Raw genomic sequence first — 21763 nt, 5'->3', positions numbered from 1 at the left:
GGTATTAGAATGTGCGATCGGCCCGGACCAGAGAAAGAAGGAGCTGCGGCCATGATGCAACACTGCATCCTCTGCGCGGTGGCGCCCCGGCCTCAGTACTGTGCAGGGTGCTGCCGCCGACCACGTCCAGATGACTGGGACTGCGCGCTCGGCTTCGGTGGTCTCACTGCAAGAGAAGGCGACTCCAGGTCGTATTGCAAAGTCAAGACCTTAAAAAAAGCAGTAGAACCCACACGAGTCCCTGCGTCCCATCAGCAGGGCCCCCTGGGCTTTGTGCTCCCCGCTGCCGGCTCCCCTCAGCACTAATTGGGCTCCTGATTAGCGTCTCCGTTCATCAAGACGGTAAAGTTAAAGGGGTATTCGTATCTCAATATGTAGCAGGTGTAATAATAATAATAATAATAATAATATTAGCAAAGACCTCCAATTAGAAATGTAGTATAGTTCTTTTGATTAGCCATGTCGCTTACCCCATGTGCAGGGCATTGGAGTAGCTTAGGTATCCATGGTTATCACCACTCATATAGTGACAGTTAATTGTTAGTGGTCGTAACCATGGATACCAAAGCAACTGCAATGCCCTGCACGAAACTAATCAGAAGAACTAGACAACATTTCTAATTGGAGGTATTTGCTATTAATACACCTTCTACCTATTGGGATAGGATCTTGATAGGAGATGGAAATACCCCTTTAACAGCAGACTTCACTCTGTGCTGTCTGTGGTTACTCTTTATTTAAAGGGTGTCAATACTTTTGCAATTTTTATTTCCACCTCTTAAATGCATCTTTATATATTTTGAACCAATCACAAATCTTCTGTTACTGTGGGTATACAGCTCCCATGTAGAACTATGCATTTTCCAGGTTACAGACGACTATTCCTGCAGTCAGGGGGGATAAGCAGCTCCCAGACATTTCTGGCGTCCATTTATCTCCTGTGATCAAGAGGGATAGAAAATCCGACATGCCCAATCTTTCTGGTTCCTGACATCTTGACATCTGCCTTCAAAATCCGACTACATGGACTTGGCTTGTTGTCTGTAACCATGGAGACACATAAGTCTGCATAGGAGCTGCCAACACTATTGAGATGCGTCTGATTAAAAAAAAAAAAAAAGTTGCAAAACTTTAAGCACCCTTTACAGCAATCTTTGTAGATTAGATTTCTTCCTAAAACAGCGCCATCTTTGTCAAAATGGCCTTATAGATCCAAGCTGCAATACCAGACCCAACCTGTGGACAGGGGTGGTGCTATATAAATTAGCGTCGCCTTATTTTTTTTTTGGCACTCACGTTTTTTCCTGTGATCCACTAGACTCATCGCCTGTCTGTTGGAACATTTGGCGAACCAGTTGTCCCCGAGGAGGACGGTAACTTCATTGGTGTGGACGAGGCGCCCGGGCATAAAAGCCAAAGGGCCGAAAGGTACCTGGGAGAAACAAAAGGGGCGGAAATAGAAAAAGTAAAAAAAAAAATAAAAAAAAAGTTGCAATATCACATTACCCAATAATGGAAACCATCAGCAGGCGGCGAAAAAAAAAAAAAAACATTTTAAATTGGATATTCTGGATAAGGGGCAATGTGGTTGGGGTATTGATGGGTTAATGATCCTAAACACACTCAAAATCCTATAATAGGATCTTCCTGCTTGCTGATGGTTTCCACGCTTTTCCATAGTGCTCACCATTATCTCATAGGACAGCTTGTCGGGGAGGGTTCCCAGCCGTTCCTGAAGTGCGTCGTAGTCCTCTTCTACCTTCTTCCTAGATGATAACAGTTCAGCACATGACACACGAGCAGCTTCTGCCTCCCCAAAATCCTTGACCCCATTGCTGCGGAGAAGACGCCGCCGCCATCGATGGGAAGTCTGGATCCGCCATCAGAATGGGATAATTTGATCATTTCCATTATTATTATCACCGTTTTTGCTATTATGATGATGAGAATTTATGATAAACTTCTCCCTTTTTTGTTATTATTGTTGCTATTTTTATTAGGCGATTGCTCTTTTTACGGCGGTTTTTGTGGTTATTGGCGCCGCCGCTGTGTTATCATTATTGGCGCCGTCCTCTATGGGGATTATTACGCACTTTGTTATTTCCTCATCGTTAGCGCTGCGGTCGTTATCGGAATCCTCCTCTTGTTTTTCTTCTTATTGTTGCTATTTTTATTCGGATTATTTTAGGATTGTTCTTAGCCTTATTTTACGCTGTTATTGTGGGAATTGCTGCGGTTCGATCATTGTTACTCATTTCTTCTATAGGTGTAATGTGGATATTTTAATAAAAAAACATCATCGCCTGTAATTATCTTATTAGGTTTTATATTTTACTATTGTTGTTACTATCTTTATTCGCATTCTTCCAAGTTGCCCCGACTGTGACGCAACAATCTGCAGAAACTCCGCCATTGGGGAAGGACCCAGCCCCTCCGACAAGGGCCCCTGACTGCCTCAAACCTCTCTGGACAAGACCACCCAGCCCAGCCCCCTCAACAACCACCCCCAACCTACCCCCTCTGCCCAAGCCCTTTTCCTTCCCCAGCCAGGCCCCTTCAGGTCAAGGCCCTCTTCCCCAGCCCCGCCACCTCTGCCTTCTGGACAAGCCCCCTTCCATCCCCAGCCTGGCCCCTTCAGGTCAAAGCCCACCTCTGCCTTCTGAACGAGCCCCCTTCCTTCCCCAGCCTGGCCCCTTCAGGGCAAGGCCCTCCTCCCCAGCCCGGCCGCCTCTGCCTTCTGCACAAGCCCCCTTCCTTCCCCAGCCCGACCCCTTCAGGTCAAGGCCCTGCTCCCGAGCCCGGCCGCCTCTGCCTTCTGGACAAGCCCCCTTCCTTCCCCAGCCTGGCCCCTTCAGGTCAAGGCCCTCCTCCCCAGCCCGGCCACCTCTGCCTTCTGGACAAGCCCCCTTCCTGGCCCCTTCAGGTCAAATCCCTCCTCCCCAGCCTGGCCACCTCTGCCTTCTGGACAAGCCCCCTTCCTTCCCCAGCCTGGCCCCTTCAGGTCAAGGCCCTCCTCCTCAGTCCGGCCACCTCTGCCTTTTGGACAAGCCCCTTCCTTCCCCAGCCTGGCCCCTTCAGGGCAAGGCCCTCCTCCCCAGCCCGGCCACCTCTCCTTTCTGGACAAGCCCCCTTCCTACTCCAGCCCGGCCACCTCTCCATTCTGGACAAGCCCCCTTCCTTCCCCAGCCCGACCCCTTCGGGTCAAGGCCCTCCTCCCGAGCCCGGCCGCCTCTGCCTTCTGGACAAGCCCCCTTCCTTCCCCAGCCTGGCCCCTTCAGGTCAAGGTCCTCCTCCTCAGTCTGGCCACCTCTGCCTTTTGGACAAGCCCCTTTCCTTCCCCAGCCCGGCCCCTTCAGGGCCAGGCCCTCCTCCCCAGCCCGGCCACCTCTCCTTTCTGGACAAGCCCCCTTACTTCCCCAGCCTGGCCCCTTCAGGTCAAGGCCCTCCTCCTCAGTCCGGCCACCTCTGCCTTTTGGACAAGCCTCTTTCCTTCCCCAGCCCGGCCCCTTCAGGGCCAGGCCTTCCTCCCCAGCCCAGCCACCTCTCCTTTCAGGACAAGCCCCCTTCCTTCCCCAGCCCGGCCACCTCTCCTTTCTGGACAAGCCCCCTTCCTTCCCTAGCCAGGCCACCTCTCCTTTCTGGACAAGCCCCCTTCCTTCCCCAGCCAGGCCACCTCTCCTTTCTGGAAAAGACCCCTTCCTTCTCCAGCCCCGCCACCTCTGCCTTCTGAACGAGCCCCCTTTCTTCCCCAGCCTGGCCCCCTCTGCCTTCTGGACAAGCCCCCTTCCTTCCCCAGCCTGGCCCCTTCAGGTCAAGGCCCTCCTCCTCAGTCTGGCCACCTCTGCCTTTTGGACAAGCCCCTTCCTTCCCCAGCCCGGCCCCTTCAGGGCCAGGCCCTCCTCCCCAGCCCAGACACCTCTCCTTTCTGGACAAGCCCCCTTCCTTCCCCAGCCCGGCCACCTCTCCTTTCTGGACAAGACCCCTTCCTTCCCCAGCCCGGCCACCTCAGCTTTCTGGACAAGCCCCCTCTAGCCGAGGCACCCCTCCCAGTCAGGCTCACTCTGGACAAGGCCCTACTATCCCCCCCCCCTCCCGAGCGGCCCCCTCCGGACAAGCCCCTCTGCCCCAGTCGGCCCCCTCTGGATCTGGAAAAGGCCCACTCTTCTCTAGAAAAGGCCCCCCCAGCCAACTGTCTCTGGAAAAGGCCACCCCAGCTGGCCCCCTCTGAAGAATGATCCCCTCAAGTAGGCCCCCACCCAATCGGCCCCTTGGAACCAGGCCTTCCTCAACCAGCCTATCTGGACAAGAAACACCCCAGCTGCCTCCCTCCCAGACAGACCCACTTTGGACAAGGTCCTCCCCTACAACCAGCCCCTGCCGGACAAGGATGCCCCCCCCACAGTCAGCCGCCTTTGAAGAATGCTCCCCTTAAGTCGGCCCTCACCAACCAGCCCCCTCTAGACAAGGATCCCCCAGCCGGCCCTATTTGCATTTTGTGGAAATTTTTCTGCATGTCACTTACCAGTGCTGGATTTTCTCCTGGCAGCCGCTGATCACCTGCGAAAAAAACATAAACCGGAACATAAATCAGAGGCAGCGACGGCAGAAGACGGAAATACAGATTCACCAGCACCGGCAAATATATACCAGGCTCAACCACAACACTACAAAGCGGTCTAACGCCAGGAGACGAGAACGGCAGCAGAATTATTAGTAACGTTATAATTATTTTTTTACTTTTTCTTTAAAAATATATATATTATGGAGGAAACTAAACAACAAGCTACTGAATAAAATGCCAAAATATCTATTATTTTTTTCCTTTTATTTACCATTATGGATAGCAGACAACATGGTTTTTGGGAACGACCCTTTAAGTCCGCAGCATGTGAATTGATGCTGCAGATTTTCACCCTTTGCAATGTATAAGGTGACGTTCTCGCCAAATTTGTAAGAAAATCCTTGACAAATCGGCATTGAACTCACTTCCAACTGATTTGTGCCAAATTATGCTGCAGATTTTTAACCTACTTATAAAATGTAGGTATGACCAAGAATGGTACACAAAGAGGGGAAGGGGGGCATTAATTTTGCAACTTAAAGGGGTTATTTACATCTTTATAGATGGATATTATTGGATAGAGTTCGTAAAAACAAGCACTTTTGCAATTTACTGTTTATTAAAATTTGCAGCCGTTCTTGAGTTATCAACATTTTTCTTTTGATTACCGTTCGTTGCCTTGGAGACCGACCGCCGCTGCTGTAAAGTTATTAACAAAAAAAGTGTTAATAACTCAAGAACGGCTGACAATTTTAACAAGCAGTAAATTGCAAAAGTGCTTGTTTTTACAAGGGCTATCCGACGATATGCATCTTTAAAAATGGGAATAGCCCCTTTAAGAGGGAAAAAAATGGTGATTTTGGAGCACATTTGTTGTGCGTAAAGATTTTTGACTTTAGTCTTTACATATATATTTTTATTTTTTTACATATGGGCGGGGTCTCTTGCAAGATGATAAATTTACAACAATTTTACACTATAAATTAGAAAGCAAATCTGCGTCTACCAGGTAAATAAAAAATATATATATTTGTCGCATTTTACTCAGATTCATCGTGACTTTCGTTTATGACAAAAGCGGTTATGGACGGACACCAGCGGCGCCAGACAGCCCCCTACTTACTAACAGTGGGGTCCGTCAGGTTCCACAGGGGTGAAATTTGTTTTGATGGTAAAAATAGCGCAGCCTCGCGGTCTCTGACGCAACCGGAATAATAATAATAATAGATTTTTTAATGATCTTGTAAATAAAATTGGGAGAAGTAAAATATCATAAAAGGTTAAGTCGGTTATTAAAATATAAAATAAAGGGATCCTATAAATTCGGAGCGGCGCAGAACTATTAGAGTGACGTATGGCCTAATTACATCTTTATAGAGGAGATCGCGGATAAACACTTCCAAACAAATGAACGGAATATCTGCCGCCGAGGAAACAAGGCTGCGACTCGAGGATGCGGGATGGAGGGTAAGGAGGGGGACGTTCGACTCCAAATGTTACAGGAACCGATATGATCTTTGCACTCCCTTAAAAAGGGGGAAAAAAATTGCTGCTTTCTCGCAGAAATTGCGCCACACCTGTGTACAGGTCAAATGTGGTATTGCAGCTCAGCTACTCTGAAATGAGTAGGGCGGCACACAACCTGAGATGGGGGGTCCAACATCTTCGAAATGAAGGTGTCACGGTGCTCCGTCCACTCACTGTGAAGGGAACTATGTACTTGTATGGGAGAGAGCTTGCAGTACCACTCATGGCCACTACACAATGAATGGAGCTGTGACGCTATCAGTCGCCACAGTAGACTCAATCATCCGATCAGTGGGGTTCCCGGGAGTCGGACTTCCACCAAAACCTACTGATATGTCATCAATATTAAATTTAGGGGAAAAGGGCGTGATGAGAGTGATAGTTTTGCAACAGATGGAGTGCTCCCAATTAGAGAACTCAGCATTATTGAGTCTTTCTGACCCAATAGGGCTTCGGTACCAACTATTAATGAGCGGAGGTGACCACACTGGATCCATATACTTCTATGGGTCACTTCCTACATCACAGAAGGGCTGGTAACCGTATTGCCCCACCCTGCCATTCCCACCCACGCTTAGTGCAGGAGTACATGGCCTCTGGTCCCCCCCCCCACCGGGCCTCTGGTCTCACCCCCCACCGGGCCTCTGGCCTCCCCCCACCACACCGGGCCTCTGGTCCCCCCCCCCCCCCCCACGAGCCTCTGGTCCCCCCCCACCGGGTCTTTGGTCCCCCAACCTTCCCTTGTCCCCAAAGTTTTTGGCTCTAAAAGTCTGAACAGATCGGAAACTTTCCGGTTTCTCCTTTGCCGGGTGGAGGAGGGGATCCGCCGTTCTTCAGGGGAATGATCCATATGTGACAGTGGCGTGCCATGCCCCCCTCATGCCATAAATCTGCATTGATCTTTGAAGCTGCCATTTTCCTCCAGCGCAGAACGACGCTCCGGTGCCCATTTCACGTCACGGAGCAGAGATTTATGGGCGGCTGGCGCAACATCTGCCGGCACATTTGTACTTGCAACAGAGAAGGTACACAACGCTTCCGCAGCTAAACAAACACTTTCCCGTTTCCCCGAATAATGCGAGGTGGTGGCGGAGGGGGCGATAGGGCGTCACTCTCTATCAGCCTGATTAGAAGTCGCCCCGTGGTGAAATATAGCGCACTCCTCTCTGATGAGGGGATATGGTAATACAACCTTGGAGGGAGCTGGTGGTCACCTGTGTGCCGCCGTGTAGTCATCTATCATACGATGGCGGCCGGCGGAGATCAATGCGTCCTGCCACGTATCGATCAGCTGCTTATTCCAATGTGTACATGACAGCTAGACAAGAAATATAATAATCATAATGGCAGCAGGTCATCTCCCAGGAAAACAAAGGATCAGGCAGATTACAATCCAACATGTCCAATCCCTGCTTCCCGTGATGGCTGGTGTCAGGGAGTAGTGATGGTGATGATGCCACTCATAACCAGGGAGGAGAGGGCGACAAAGGGAAGGAGGAGGGATGAGGAGAGGGCGACAAAGGGAAGGAGGAGGGATGAGGAGAGGGCGACAAAGGGAAGGAGGAGGGATGAGGAGAGGGCGACAAAGGGAAGGAGGAGGGATGAGGAGAGGGCGACAAAGGGAAGGAGGAGGGATGAGGAGAGGGCGACAAAGGGAAGGAGGAGGGATGAGGAGAGGGCGACAAAGGGAAGGAGGGGGGATGAGGAGAGGGCGACAAAGGGAAGGAGGAGGGATGAGGAGAGGGCGACAAAGGGAAGGAGGAGGGATGAGGAGAGGGCGACAAAGGGAAGGAGGAGGGATGAGGAGAGGGCGACAAAGGGAAGGAGGAGGGAGGAGGAGAGACTGCGCAAGAGGCTGGGCCTGTGAGGAGAGACGCCGCAAGAGGTTGGGTGGGCGTGCGAGGAGAGACGGCGCAAGAGGCTGGGCCTGTGAGGAGAGACGCCGCAAGAGGTTGGGTGGGCGTGCGAGGAGAGACGGCGCAAGAGGCTGGGCCGGCGTGCGAGGAGAGACGGCGCAAGAGGCTGGGCCTGCGAGGAGAGACGGCGCAAGAGGCTGGGCCTGCGAGGAGAGACGGCGCAAGAGGCTGGGCCTGCGAGGAGAGACGGCGCAAGAGGCTGGGCCTGCGAGGAGAGACGGCGCAAGAGGCTGGGCCTGCGAGGAGAGACGGCGCAAGAGGCTGGGCCTGCGAGGAGAGACGGCGCAAGAGGCTGGGCCTGCGAGGAGAGACGGCGCAAGAGGCTGGGCCTGCGAGGAGAGACGGCGCAAGAGGCTGGGCCTGCGAGGAGAGACGGCGCAAGAGGCTGGGCCTGCGAGGAGAGACGGCGCAAGAGGCTGGGCCTGCGAGGAGAGACGGCGCAAGAGGCTGGGCCTGCGAGGAGAGACGGCGCAAGAGGCTGGGCCTGCGAGGAGAGACAGCGCAATAGGTTGGGCCTGTGAGGAGAGACGGCGCAAGAGGTTGGGCGTGTGAGGAGAGAATGTGCAGGGGGTTGGCGCCAGACAGGGGGTAGAAGGTGGTGAGAGATCACAGGTAGAGGTAGAGGGGAGCAACAAAAAGAAAGAAGAGTGATAGGAGAGTGAGTGAGATGGAGAGGGGGCTGGGGCCAGTCGTGTTTGGCCCTGGGGGTAAATAGAGAATTCCTCAATAATCCGCTATCTCCCTCACTTCACGGCCGGTCGTGAGCAGGGTGAGATCATGGCGACTCCAGGCCGTCCCGTCACAGATCTAGCGGCGGGTCTGAGCCTCATTTCCAGGCGTTTCTTCGCTCTCGCCCGCGTTAAGTCCATACGTTGCACCCGGGCGGTAATGAGCGTCTGTCGGCTCAGGCATGAAGCCGCCGCCGCTCGCTCGCTCCAGTCTGGCATCCTCTAAGAGCAGCACATTCATTAACCCCGACATGATAATCCTTTCACGGCTGCATATTAACTAGTTACATATTCATAATCATTTACATTATTTAAAGGGCCGTCGATGAGATTTGCTCGACTATATCCATTAACTGCGGTGATAAAGGTTACAGAAGATATTTTACTTAATGTTTCCAAGAAGCTACTTTAATTAGCAAATATGCAAATGAAGCGTATTTTTTGACAGATAGGGCCAATGCCACCGGTTCATATGTTCCTTCTAAAAGCCAGAGGCGCACAAATAACTCTCCGGATGGGGCTCCGCTCGTCGCTGAGGGAGGAGGAGGACGCTGCCCGCTGCCCCTTATTCTCATTTACAATTCTATGGGATTCTATGACGGTAATGCTGGGAGTAGTAGTCCCACAACAGGTTGCTACACTAATGGAACACTCTACCTATAGCCTCATCTCACGGTAGTATAATACAGTCTATTACTCCCTGTTATCAGCCATAGTACGACACGGAGGATAGACGGTAAACTTATCATCACGTCAGGGGTTAATGCAATCCTGCGGCCCGAATCTGGTCCCGACTTTTTTTTTTTTTTTCAGGACGAATCTTACTCCAGAGCAGTAAGTGCTGCAAAAGATAATTGATTGCCTGTTAATTAGAAGAATTAGGAAGCGTTGGCAGGTCAGCGGCCCCCCCGAGAATGAAGTTGGACAAGGCTGGCGGAAAAACAAAACAAAAAAAAAGGGCTTTAAACCGCGGCAGTCTATAGTGCGATCATTCATCTTCCCGGCCCTCGCAGTCCACGACTATAAAGCCACAATTATCAACCCTTTCCTGGGTCTGAGTGTGAAAAATCTCCCAGATCCTGCCAGATGTATTACCGCAGGTGGCCACCAGGGGGAAGAGGCGATCTCTGCACCGGTGTATAGGAGGCCAATGTTAAATCCACATATAATCAGCCACCTCTGGCTACAAACATCAGACTGATCCCCCATTGACAATAAGAATTGTCATAGCCCGCTGCCGTCCCTTTAAGTGGAGCTATATTAAGTGTCGCCGGCACTGATCATGAGGACAGCTGCGATCTCCGTATTCGTGAATCCGCGTGCTCATAAATAAACCTGATACAGAGTGCAGAGCTATCAGAATAGACCGTGCCCTTATGACAACACCTACTGCCCCTATGACCTGGCTGCTCAGAGAAACGAATCCAAGACATATTGTCATCACAGAACTGAACTGCCAAGTCACAGTGGCAGTAAGTGTTGTCATAGGGGCACAGGAGGTGTTTCTAGAGGAAGCTTGTTGGTGCAGTAAGCCCCGGAGGAGGAAGTGCAACCAGTAAGAGGAGATGACTGGGAATAACCCCAGTACCAATGCTTCACCTCCTCACCAAGATCCCTGCATGAGAAGCTGCACAGAGCCCATACTGCTCACAGCTGAGGGTTTGTTTCATCCTGCACTGACCCATTGTAGCAAAACATTAGGACAGGAGAGATTTGTGATGTGTCCTAAAAATGTAACAAGGCGATGAATCACATTGGACACTGGGGTGACGGTGACACGTTACCTCTGCGGGACACTGGGGTGACGGTGACACGTTACCTCTGCGGGACACTGGGGTGACGGTGACACGTTACCTCTGCGGGACACTGGGGTGACGGTGACACGTTACCTCTGCGGGACACTGGGGTGACGGTGACACGTTACCTCTGCGGGACACTGGGGTGACGGTGACACGTTACCTCTGCGGGACACTGGGGTGACGGTGACACGTTACCTCTGCGGGACACTGGGGTGACGGTGACACGTTACCTCTGCGGGACACTGGGGTGACGGTGACACGTTACCTCTGCAGGACACTGGGGTGACGGTGACACGTTACCTCTGCAGGACACTGGGGTGACGGTGACACGTTACCTCTGCAGGACACTGGGGTGACGGTGACACGTTACCTCTGCAGGACACTGGGGTGACGGTGACACGTTACCTCTGCAGGATACTGGGGTGACGGTGACACGTTACCTCTGCAGGACACTGGGGTGACGGTGACACGTTACCTCTGCAGGATACTGGGGTGACGGTGACACGTTACCTCTGCAGGATACTGGGGTGACGGTGACACGTTACCTCTGCAGGATACTGGGGTGACGGTGATATGTTACCTCTGCAGGATACTGGGGTGACGGTGACACGTTACCTCTGCAGGATACTGGGGTGACGGTGACACGTTACTGTGACGACACAGTTTATAATCTTAATCAGCCACATGTTTAGATTTGTTAACCAAGAGAAATACACTTCTCTTTCTGTTGACAAAATGTATGCGTATTTCTGTGGCTGGGGAAGAAGGTCAGACCAGTAATTGTATAACCCTGATTGTTGTCTCCTCTTTCATTCTGAAATAATGATGTTGATTTAAAGAGTCCCCTACTACACCAACTATGTAAATTGATTAGCTGAAATAATCACACCTTAGCCCTGTGAGTAATGCCCTCCCTAACCTCTTACCTGTGGATGTGTACTTAAAAAGGACATGTGCTTCTGTAGCAGTCAGACTTGTAACAGAGATTGGAAATAGACTTTACAAGGAGAATCAAACATCAGACTCCCTTCACACCATCATCTTGGTAGCATGGGCAGCACGGTGGCTCAGTGGTTAGCACAATTGCTTTGCAGCGCTGGGGTCCCGGTTTCAAATCCCACCAAGGACAACATCTGCAAGGAGTTTGTATGTTCTCCCCGTGTTCGCGTGGGTTTCCTCTGGGTTCTCCGGTTTCCTCCCACACTCCAAAGACATACTGATAGGGAATGTAGATTGTGAGCCCCAATGGGGACCGTGGCGATAAGGTCTGTAAATTGTCTGAATTGTAAAGCGCTGCGGAATATGTTGGCGCTACACAAATAAAAAGATTATTATTATTATTATGGCTTTACCCAAAGAGACACAGATTTGGATTTTACATGATTCCGGCTTAAGGGTATATAGCTCTGACTGGAAGGATATGGATCTGCTTCATTGACCATCTGAGAGCCGATGGATACATTTGGGTAGACCAGGTTGGGACGATGAAGTCACCTGGTCCCATGGATATGTTTGGGGTTGCCAGGTGAGACCCTCCGGTTGCCTGGAACTCATGGAGACATTCAGAGAAGCCAGATTGGGAACAGCCGGTCATCTGGCCCCATGGAAACTCTCGGAGAGGCCAGGGTGGGACCCTCAGGTCTCCTGGCCTTGTGCCTCGATGGACTGCTAGATTCCTAAGCTTACTGCTACATCCTCTCTCTGGGGGCCCGCCAAAAGCGGGGGGCCACTGGTTTAGGTAGTTGCCGTGGAAGTCCCAAAGTTGCAGCTGTTTTAGCCCAGGTGGGCCGGCGGAAGGGTGAGACTGTGTAATTTTGCACCATCCTGGGTATTTGCTGGGACTGTTCTATATTTGTATTGTCTGTTTGGTGGTTCAATAAAGTATTGCCACACAGTGTTACCCTCACCCTGTGTTGTCTGAGTAGCATTACGTCCACGGAAGACCCCGTGTCTTCACAGTCACCTCAGCAGGATACTGGGGGGACAGTGACTTGTTACCTCTGCAGGACATTGGGGTGCCGGGGATATGTTGCCTCAGCTGGATATTGGGGTGACGGTGACGCCCGTCATCACTGGTTCAACCGTATCGGTGTCCTGAATGCCGATACAGTTGAAAGCAAGGATGGAGGAGGGAGCGTCTGCAGAGCGCTCACTGCCGAGACCGGAGCAGCGGAGCACGAGGAGGAGAGGTGAGTATTGTATTTTATAATTTTTTTTAATCAATGAGTGAATTATAGTGGCCATAATACTGCAGGGAGGACTACGGGGAGCGCAGCGTGCCGCACGGAGGGCCACGGGGAGCGCAGCGTGCCGCACGGAGGGCCACGGGGAGCGCAGCGTGCCGCACGGAGGGCCACGGGGAGCGCAGCGTGCCGCACGGAGGGCCACGGGGAGCGCAGCGTGCCGCACGGAGGGCCACGGGGAGCGCAGCGTGCCGCACGGAGGGCCACGGGGAGCGCAGCGTGCCGCACGGAGGACCACGGGGAGCGCAGCGTGCCGCACGGAGGACCACGGGGAGCGCAGCGTGCCGCACGGAGGACCACGGGGAGCGCAGCGTGCCGCACGGAGGACCACGGGGAGCGTAGCATACCGCACGGAGGACCACGGGGAGCGCAGTATGCCGCACGGAGGACCACGGGGAGCGCAGTATGCTGCATGGAGAACTATGGGGAGCGCAGTATACTGTTGGGTGTCACAGTTGGGGGATCATACTCTGCAAAGGCTGCAAACTTGTGAGATCTGCTCTCCCATGACCTTGCCGAATATTATTTTTTTAAAAATTTTTGGTTGGGGGTGGGGGGGGGGCAAATTGGAACTTCTGCTATGGGGACCCATGATTTCTACGCCTCTGGGGGACAGAGACATGTGACCTCTGCAGGACACTAGGGGGACGGTGACATGTGACCTCTGCAGGACACTAGGGGGACGGTGACATGTGACCTCTGCAGGACACTAGGGGGACGGTGACATGTGACCTCTGCAGGACACTAGGGGGACGGTGACATGTGACCTCTGCAGGACACTAGGGGGACGGTGACATGTGACCTCTGCAGGACACTAGGGGGACGGTGACATGTGACCTCTGCAGGACACTAGGGGGACGGTGACATGTGACCTCTGCAGGACACTAGGGGGACGGTGACATGTGACCTCTGCAGGACACTAGGGGGACGGTGACATGTGACTTCTGCAGGACACTAGGGGGACGGTGACATGTGACCTCTGCAGGACACTAGGGGGACGGTGACATGTGACCTCTGCAGGACACTAGGGGGACGGTGACATGTGACCTCTGCAGGACACTAGGGGGACGGTGACATGTGACCTCTGCAGGACACTAGGGGGGACGGTGACATGTGACCTCTGCAGGACACTAGGGGGGACGGTGACATGTGACCTCTGCAGGACACTAGGGGGGACGGTGACATGTGACCTCTGCAGGACACTAGGGGGACGGTGATGTGTTACCTCGGCTGGATATTGGGGTGACGGTGACGCCCGTCATCACTGGTTCAACCGTATCGGTATCCTGAATGCCGATACAGTTGACAGCAAGGATGGAGGAGGGAGCGTCTGCAGAGCGCTCACTGCCGAGACCGGAGCAGCGGAGAACGAGGAGGAGAGGTGAGTATTGTATTTAATAAAAAAAAAATGTAATCAATGAGTGAATTATAGTGGCCATAATACTGCAGGGAGGACCATGGGGGAGCGCAGTATGCCGCCGGGAGGACCATGGGGGAGCGCAGTATGCCGCCGGGAGGACCATGGGGGAGCGCAGTATGCCGCCGGGAGGACCATGGGGGAGCGCAGTATGCCGCCGGGAGGACCATGGGGGAGCGCAGTATGCCGCCGGGAGGACCATGGGGGAGCGCAGTATGCCGCCGGGAGGACCATGGGGGAGGGCAGTATGCCGCCGGGAGGACCATGGGGGAGGGCAGTATGCCGCCGGGAGGACCATGGGGGAGGGCAGTATGCCGCCGGGAGGACCATGGGGGAGGGCAGTATGCCGCCGGGAGGACCATGGGGGAGGGCAGTATGCCGCCGGGAGGACCATGGGGGAGGGCAGTATGCCGCCGGGAGGACCATGGGGGAGGGCAGTATGCCGCCGGGAGGACCATGGGGGAGCGCAGTATGCCGCCGGGAGGACCATGGGGAGCGCAGTATGCCGCAGGGAGGACCATGGGGAGCGCAGTATGCCGCAGGGAGGACCATGGGGAGCGCAGTATGCCGCAGGGAGGACCATGGGGAGCGCAGTATGCCGCAGGGAGGACCATGGGGAGCGCAGTATGCCGCAGGGAGGACCATGGGGAGCGCAGTATGCCGCAGGGAGGACCATGGGGAGCGCAGTATGCCGCAGGGAGGACCATGGGGAGCGCAGTATGCCGCAGGGAGGACCATGGGGAGCGCAGTATGCCGCAGGGAGGACCATGGGGAGCGCAGTATGCCGCAGGGAGGACCATGGGGAGCGCAGTATGCCGCAGGGAGGACCATGGGGAGCGCAGTATGCCGCAGGGAGGACCATGGGGAGCGCAGTATGCCGCAGGGAGGACCATGGGGAGCGCAGTATGCCGCAGGGAGGACCATGGGGAGCGCAGTATGCCGCAGGGAGGACCATGGGGAGCGCAGTATGCCGCAGAGAGGACCATGGGGAGCGCAGTAAGCCGCAGGGAGGACCATGGGGAGCGCAGTAAGCCGCAGGGAGGACCATGGGGAGCGCAGTATGCCGCAGGGAGGACCATGGGGAGCGCAGTATGCCGCAGGGAGGACCATGGGGAGCGCAGTATGCCGCAGGGAGGACCATGGGGAGCGCAGTATGCCGCAGGGAGGACCATGGGGAGCGCAGTATGCCGCAGGGAGGACCATGGGGAGCGCAGTATGCCGCAGGGAGGACCATGGGGAGCACAGTATACTGTATGGAGGGCTATGTGGGGGCCATTATACTGTATGGAGGGCTGTGTGGGCGTCACAGTTGGGGGATCATATTCTGCAAAGGCTGCAAACTTGTGAGATCTGCTCTCCCATGACCTTGCCGAATATTATTTTTTAAAAAAATTTTGGTTGGGGGGGGGGGGGGTGGCAAATTGGAACTTCTGCTATGGGGACCCATGATTTCTACGCCTCTGGGTGACGGTGACATGTTACCTCTGCAGGATATTGGGGTGACGGTGATATGTTACCTCTGCAGGATATTGGGGTGACGGTGATATGTTACCTCTGCAGGATATTGGGGTGACGGTGATATGTTACCTCTGCAGGACATGGGGGTGACGGTGATATGTTACCTCTGCAGGATATTGGGGTGACGGTGATATGTTACCTCTGCAGGATATTGGGGTGACGGTGATATGTTACCTCTGCAGGATATTGGGGTGACGGTGATATGTTACCTCTGCAGGATATTGGGGTGACGGTGATGTAACCTCTGCAGGATATTGGGGTGACGGTGATGTAACCTCTGCAGGATATTGGGGTGACGGTGATGTAACCTCTGCAGGATATTGGGGTGACGGTGATGTAACCTCTGCAGGATATTGGGGTGACGGTGATGTAACCTCTGCAGGATATTGGGGTGACGGTGATGTAACCTCTGCAGGATATTGGGGTGACGGTGATGTAACCTCTGCAGGACACTGGGGTGACGGTGATGTAACCTCTGCAGGACACTGGGGTGACGGTGATGTAACCTCTGCAGGACACTGGGGTGACGGTGATGTAACCTCTGCAGGACACTGGGGTGACGGTGATGTAACCTCTGAAGGACACTGGGGTGACGGTGATGTAACCTCTGAAGGACACTGGGGTGACGGTGATGTAACCTCTGCAGGATATTGGGGTGACGGTGATGTAACCTCTGCAAGATATTGGGGTGACGGTGATGTAACCTCTGCAGGACACTGGGGTGACGGTGATGTAACCTCTGCAGGATATTGGGGTGACGGTGATGTAACCTCTGCAGGATATTGGGGTGACGGTGATGTAACCTCTGCAGGATATTGGGGTGACGGTGATGTAACCTCTGCAGGATATTGGGGTGACGGTGATGTAACCTCTGCAGGATACTGGGGTGACGGTGACACGTTACCTCTGCAGGATACTGGGGTGACGGTGATGTAACCTCTGCAGGATATTGGGGTGACGGTGATGTAACCTCTGCAGGATATTGGGGTGACGGTGATGTAACCTCTGCAGGATATTGGGGTGACGGTGATGTAACCTCTGCAGGACACTGGGGTGACGGTGATGTAACCTCTGCAGGATACTGGGGTGACAGTGATGTAACCTCTGCAGGATATTGGGGTGACAGTGATGTAACCTCTGCAGGATATTGGGGTGACAGTGATGTAACCTCTGCAGGATACTGGGGTGACGGTGACACGTTACCTCTGCAGGACACTGGGGTGACGGTGATGTAACCTCTGCAGGATATTGGGGTGACGGTGATGTAACCTCTGCAGGACACTGGGGTGACGGTGATGTAACCTCTGCAGGACACTGGGGTGACGGTGATGTAACCTCTGCAGGATATTGGGGTGACGGTGATGTAACCTCTGCAGGATATTGGGGTGACGGTGATGTAACCTCTGCAGGACACTGGGGTGACGGTGATGTAACCTCTGCAGGATACTGGGGTGACAGTGATGTAACCTCTGCAGGATATTGGGGTGACGGTGATGTAACCTCTGCAGGACACTGGGGGGACACATGTGTTTATAGGAGGGAGCGCACGTGACATGTGACATACGGGGAGGTCGTTTCCCGGGTCTGTCCCCGTTGCACGCTCCCCTCCTCGCTGACGTCACCACTCTCTCTCGCGTGGTTACCTCGCTCTGCTCCGCCTGTAGTCGGGTCACCTCCCGGGTGCTGAGCCGCTGCCGCCCCCCATCCTTCTGCCCGTCCATGCTCTGCTCCGGAACTCTGACCACGCCCCTTCTCCTCTCATTGGTCTGCGGAGAGCGACAGCTGACGTCACGATCTCGGCGAAGGCCTGAACTCTCACTCGGAAGAAGAGGGGGTGTGTCCGCATCGCCATGACAACACCAATCACACCACGTGATTCCTCGCACTGTGCGGCTGTCACGTGACTTCCAGGAGTCTCAGCTACAGGAAGTGGAGCAGCAGCCGTTGCCCATAGCAACTAAATGATATAAAATTACTGGTTGCTACGGGCAACTGATTTAAAAATAATCCAGCAGCGACTGCAGCTCATCCACCTATGCGAGACACCCGCAATCCTCCTTCCCATAGACATCCCCTTTTATCGTCTATGTTACGGCTTATAATGCGCACTCTCGGACCCCGTGTCCGCCACGTGTGTGCACCAATCAGGAGATCGGGCGTTTTGCAATATTGCAGGGTTAAGTCCCTGCAAGAACTAATAAAATATTTTAAAAAAATGAATAAAATACCACTTTTGTTATTAAAAATCAGAGTATTTATCACATATGATGAACACTGAATCCAAAAAACAATTAAAATGGCAGAATAGCTGTTTTCAGGTCATTTCCCCTGCAAGAAACTGGAAGGAAAAGACATCAGAAAGTCATAAAGACCCCAAAATGGAGAAGATAAAAACTGCAGCCCGTACCATAAAAAACAAGCCCTGATACGACGCCATTAACCCCCCCAAAAAAAGTTATAGGTCTTAGGAAGTGAGGGGAAAAAGTATAAAGCAAAGAGCGGCCCCCAGGGAGTGTGTCACACGGGGCCACGGATACCTGGGGCCGTCCCTGCTCTGCCCCGTGGTCTCCATGGCCGGCACAGCCCGCCGTGTGGTTGCCCGCTGCACAGGGATCACACTTCTGTTTTCTTTGCAGATTTCATGCCACTTTGAGCCTCACATCCACTAGTAACGGTGATTGTACCCAAAGGCATCCTCACCACCAGTCGTGTCAGGACAATCGTGGTTTGGGCCAAATAAAAGTGGCCAGGCTTATGCTGATCACGCCATGCAGATTCAGGGCATTCATGGGTGTTGTAGGTGCCTCCGGGGTGGGCTACGTGGAAAATGGTGCCTCCTCGCGTCTTGAGAAAGTGAGGCTTATGGTAGGCACGCCCTAAGAGATGTTCTTTAGAACCAGGGTTTGACCGCCGCCTGAGCTGAGCACCATGACGGAAGTGGAGATCACCACCCTACAACTAAGGAAGTATTGTGCCTCTCCGCAAGTACCAAATAGTGTGTGTGCCTCTCCTTGTACCGTAAAGCGTATGTGACGCGCCCCCTGGGCCGTGTGTAGGGGAAATACCCGGAGCCGGGTCTCTGTGTAATATCAGGGGTTGTAATCTCCGTGGCGGCGACCCGGTCCCGTGGCTCAGGGTGGTCAAACCAGTGGCGGATCTGTTTACTTGGTTTTTAATGTTTAAATGTCCGACTACGCCACCCGTGGATTGTGGTCACTGAGAACCGCCGCTGCGGGGCAGACCGCTGAGGCTGATGTTGTGTGCACAGCAGAGGGTAGTATAACTCCCCACAGGAGGAGTATAGCCTCAGGGCAGTGAGTGCAGATGGTGGGGGTGATGGTGCGCGGGAACAACAGTAATGACTCAGAGTCCAGTGATGCAGTCCAGGGTCTTTACTCACAGTTTTACACTCCAAGCCACTTCTGCAGGTAATGGCTGCCCACGTCGTACTGTGCTCACCAGGTGAGGGGCTCGGCCAACTCCCAGGTACCTTTGGAATGCTTTTCAGGACCCCCTTCGTGTGTCCTTTCTCTGGCCCGTCGTACTCCATAATTGACCACATTTCTGTCCAGCTGCCTCGGGCCTTGGCGGGCAAACGTTTGTTCCGTTTCCCTGGGTCCTATATGGTGCCTTCCTAACGGGTGTAGTGAGGGGCCGTAACACGTGCAATGCCTCCGGTTACTAGCTGAGGGTAGTTACTCTCCTCCACTAGATGAGGGATCCGGTTCCCTTTCTCGGCCTGACCCCCCTACTCTGGTAGCGGCGGGCGTACTGTGGCGACTGGCTGGTCCGCACCCCTGGGGTCCCTTCACTCCACTCCTGGAGCCTCCTCCGTTCCTCTCCTCTCCTTTTCCTCTCCTCCAGGCCCAGGCCTTGTGACTTGGCCTGCCCGCGGAGCAGAGCTCGTACAGAGCCCCTGCTCCCAGTCTCCTTCTCTCTCTGCTCTCTTTCTCCTTCTCCCTGACTCCAAGATGGTGCCCACCTTATATACTCCTACTTTTCAGTGCACCCAAAATCTACTCTCCCCACCCACACACTACCGGGTTCCCCCTTTCTAGGTGTTCCCTTCCCCCACTCCAGCCAGGGACAGGGGCAGTTGTGCTCACTCTTGGGAGCATTGTCGCCCTGCCCCCCTGAAATGTGGTGTAGTGCATGTGGGTGTTAGGGTCCTGGGCCACACTCCATCTGACGCGCCCCCTGGGCCATGTTCAGGGGATACCCGGAGCCGGATCTGGATAGGGGTAGTAGTCCTTGTGGCGGTGACCCGGTCCGTGCCCAGGGTGTCAAACTAAGTGGCAGTCTATAGCAGTGGATGTTAACTTGATTGTCGACTACGCCACCCGTTGAGTGCGGCTTTGACGCCGCCGCTGCAGAGCAGTCCGCTGAGGCCGGTGGTATATGTGCAGCAGTGATGGTATAACCCCCAACGGGAGGGGTATGGCCTCAGGGCAGCAGGTGTGGATGATGGGGGTTGTGATGATGCAGAAAGAAGACTCAGAGTCAGGAGATGCAGTTCAGGGTTTTTACTTACTGGTGTTCTTTTGGTCACTCTGGCCTTGAGTGACCACCCGAGCCGTGCTGCGTCCACCAGGTCCTGGACTCGGCTAACCCCCAGGCGATTCCGGAGCGTGGTCCTGAGCTCCCTTCTGACTCTCTCTCTCTCTCTGGCCGTTCCCACCAGGGATCCACCTGTGTCCGGCTCCCTCGGGTCTCTTGTTGGTTGAACCTTCCCTGGCTTCCCTGACCCTATGCTCGGTGTGCCATTCTGGTGGATTTGGTGAGGGTCGTGGCAGATCCTGCCCACGACCTCCGGTTCCTGGCTAAGGTTTGTTTTGGCCTCTGCCAGCTTGGGATCCGGTACCCTTGTCCGCCAACCCTTCACCCTTTTGTCTTTATTCTGGGGTCTTGGGGTTCCCTTGTTGTCTTTCTCTCTGGGTCCTTCTTTTCTCCTCTCTCCCTCTGCAGGCTTGGCTCTGGAGCTGGGCCCAGCCGGAGCCACAGCTCCCTGTCAGCCCTCCTGGCTGAGCTCCTCTGCTCTGCTCCTCAGGCTTAAAAGACCCTGTCCTAAGATGGTGCCCACCATATATACTCCCTCTATGTGTGAGCCCAGGTGACTAGCACCCGATGAGCTCCTAGCTTTACCCAGACTACTCCCCCTATCTGCCCCTACACTACTGGGATGTTCCACCCCCCTCCCACTCCAGCCAGGGACAGACGCTGTCGTACCTGCACATATACTTGGTGGGAGTACCGTAGTTCTGTCCCCCGGAAATGGGATGTATGTAGTGCATGCAGCCTACTGAGCTCAGTTCCACACTCCATCCTTACCCGGGAGTGGAATACCACACCTCTGGGTCGAGGTGCAATACCCCTGTAGCAGCCGAATCCTCAGGGTGCTACATTCCCCCCTGGTAAATCACAGCACGTCCTCGGGCTGTAAAAGAATAAAATATCCAAAAACATACAATTTTTTTCAAAACATCATAAACATATAAAACACTATATATATATCAGCAGCATAATACTCTTCATATAAAACTTTTCATTATAAACATTCTTGTCCTCTGGCCACTTGTGCAAATTGTGACCAGGTAAGTGCCACAGTCTCTGGTAGAAAAAAAAACAGTTTCCTATAAAACCGGTAGGGGGCACTTTAGGAAGCGCAACTATTTACAAGGGATATGGCCGCTCTCAGTCCTCGGCCAGTGGGGAAAAGGGGATGGCTGCTCACAGTCCTCAGCCTGTGGGGAGATGGGACACACTGGAACAGTTCACTGGTCCCAACGGGGACTATAATGGTAACAGTTATTGTACCTTCACGGGTAACTATTTACAGTGCTCCTACTGTACTTTAGTAGCGGCGTCCTCCTGCTCCTTCCTCCGTGTACCCTTCAGACCCGTCCGGGTCCTCTTGCTCCTCCTGACACCTCAGCTCTTTCTCTGTCAGTCGGTGTACATGAAGGGCATAGGGTCCTTTGGCACATTGGTGCCGGGTGAAGGTGACCTCATCACCCAGGTAAAGGTCACGACCTCTGTGTCCCTCCGGTAGGTGGG

The 21763-nt window shown here is 53.8% G+C and overlaps 1 protein-coding gene across 2 annotated transcripts in view; it reads right to left on the bottom strand.

The window, feature by feature from the left end:
• The window catches only part of URI1 (URI1 prefoldin like chaperone), an 89853-nt gene extending 72352 nt beyond the window's left edge, over positions 1-17501 (bottom strand). Inside the window, exons 1-4 of one of the 2 annotated variants that reach the window (XM_073659653.1) lie at positions 17353-17501; positions 4523-4557; positions 1688-1766; positions 1297-1432 (exon numbers count right to left, since the gene is read on the bottom strand). In XM_073659653.1, coding sequence (XP_073515754.1) covers positions 1297-1432; positions 1688-1766; positions 4523-4557; positions 17353-17430 — 328 coding nt within the window. In that variant the 5' untranslated portion in view covers positions 17431-17501. The remainder of the gene's footprint in view (positions 1-1296; positions 1433-1687; positions 1767-4522; positions 4558-17352) is intronic. The other variant, XM_073659654.1, reaches the window with a different exon arrangement.
• Positions 17502-21763: the final 4262 nt, after the last annotated feature.

The sequence above is a fragment of the Phyllobates terribilis genome, unplaced genomic scaffold (genome assembly GCF_046119375.1).
Source record: "Phyllobates terribilis strain yellow unplaced genomic scaffold, ASM4611937v1 Scaffold_14__1_contigs__length_39327217, whole genome shotgun sequence".
NCBI lineage: Eukaryota > Metazoa > Chordata > Amphibia > Anura > Dendrobatidae > Phyllobates > Phyllobates terribilis.
This window is presented reverse-complemented; position numbering and strand designations above follow the sequence as displayed.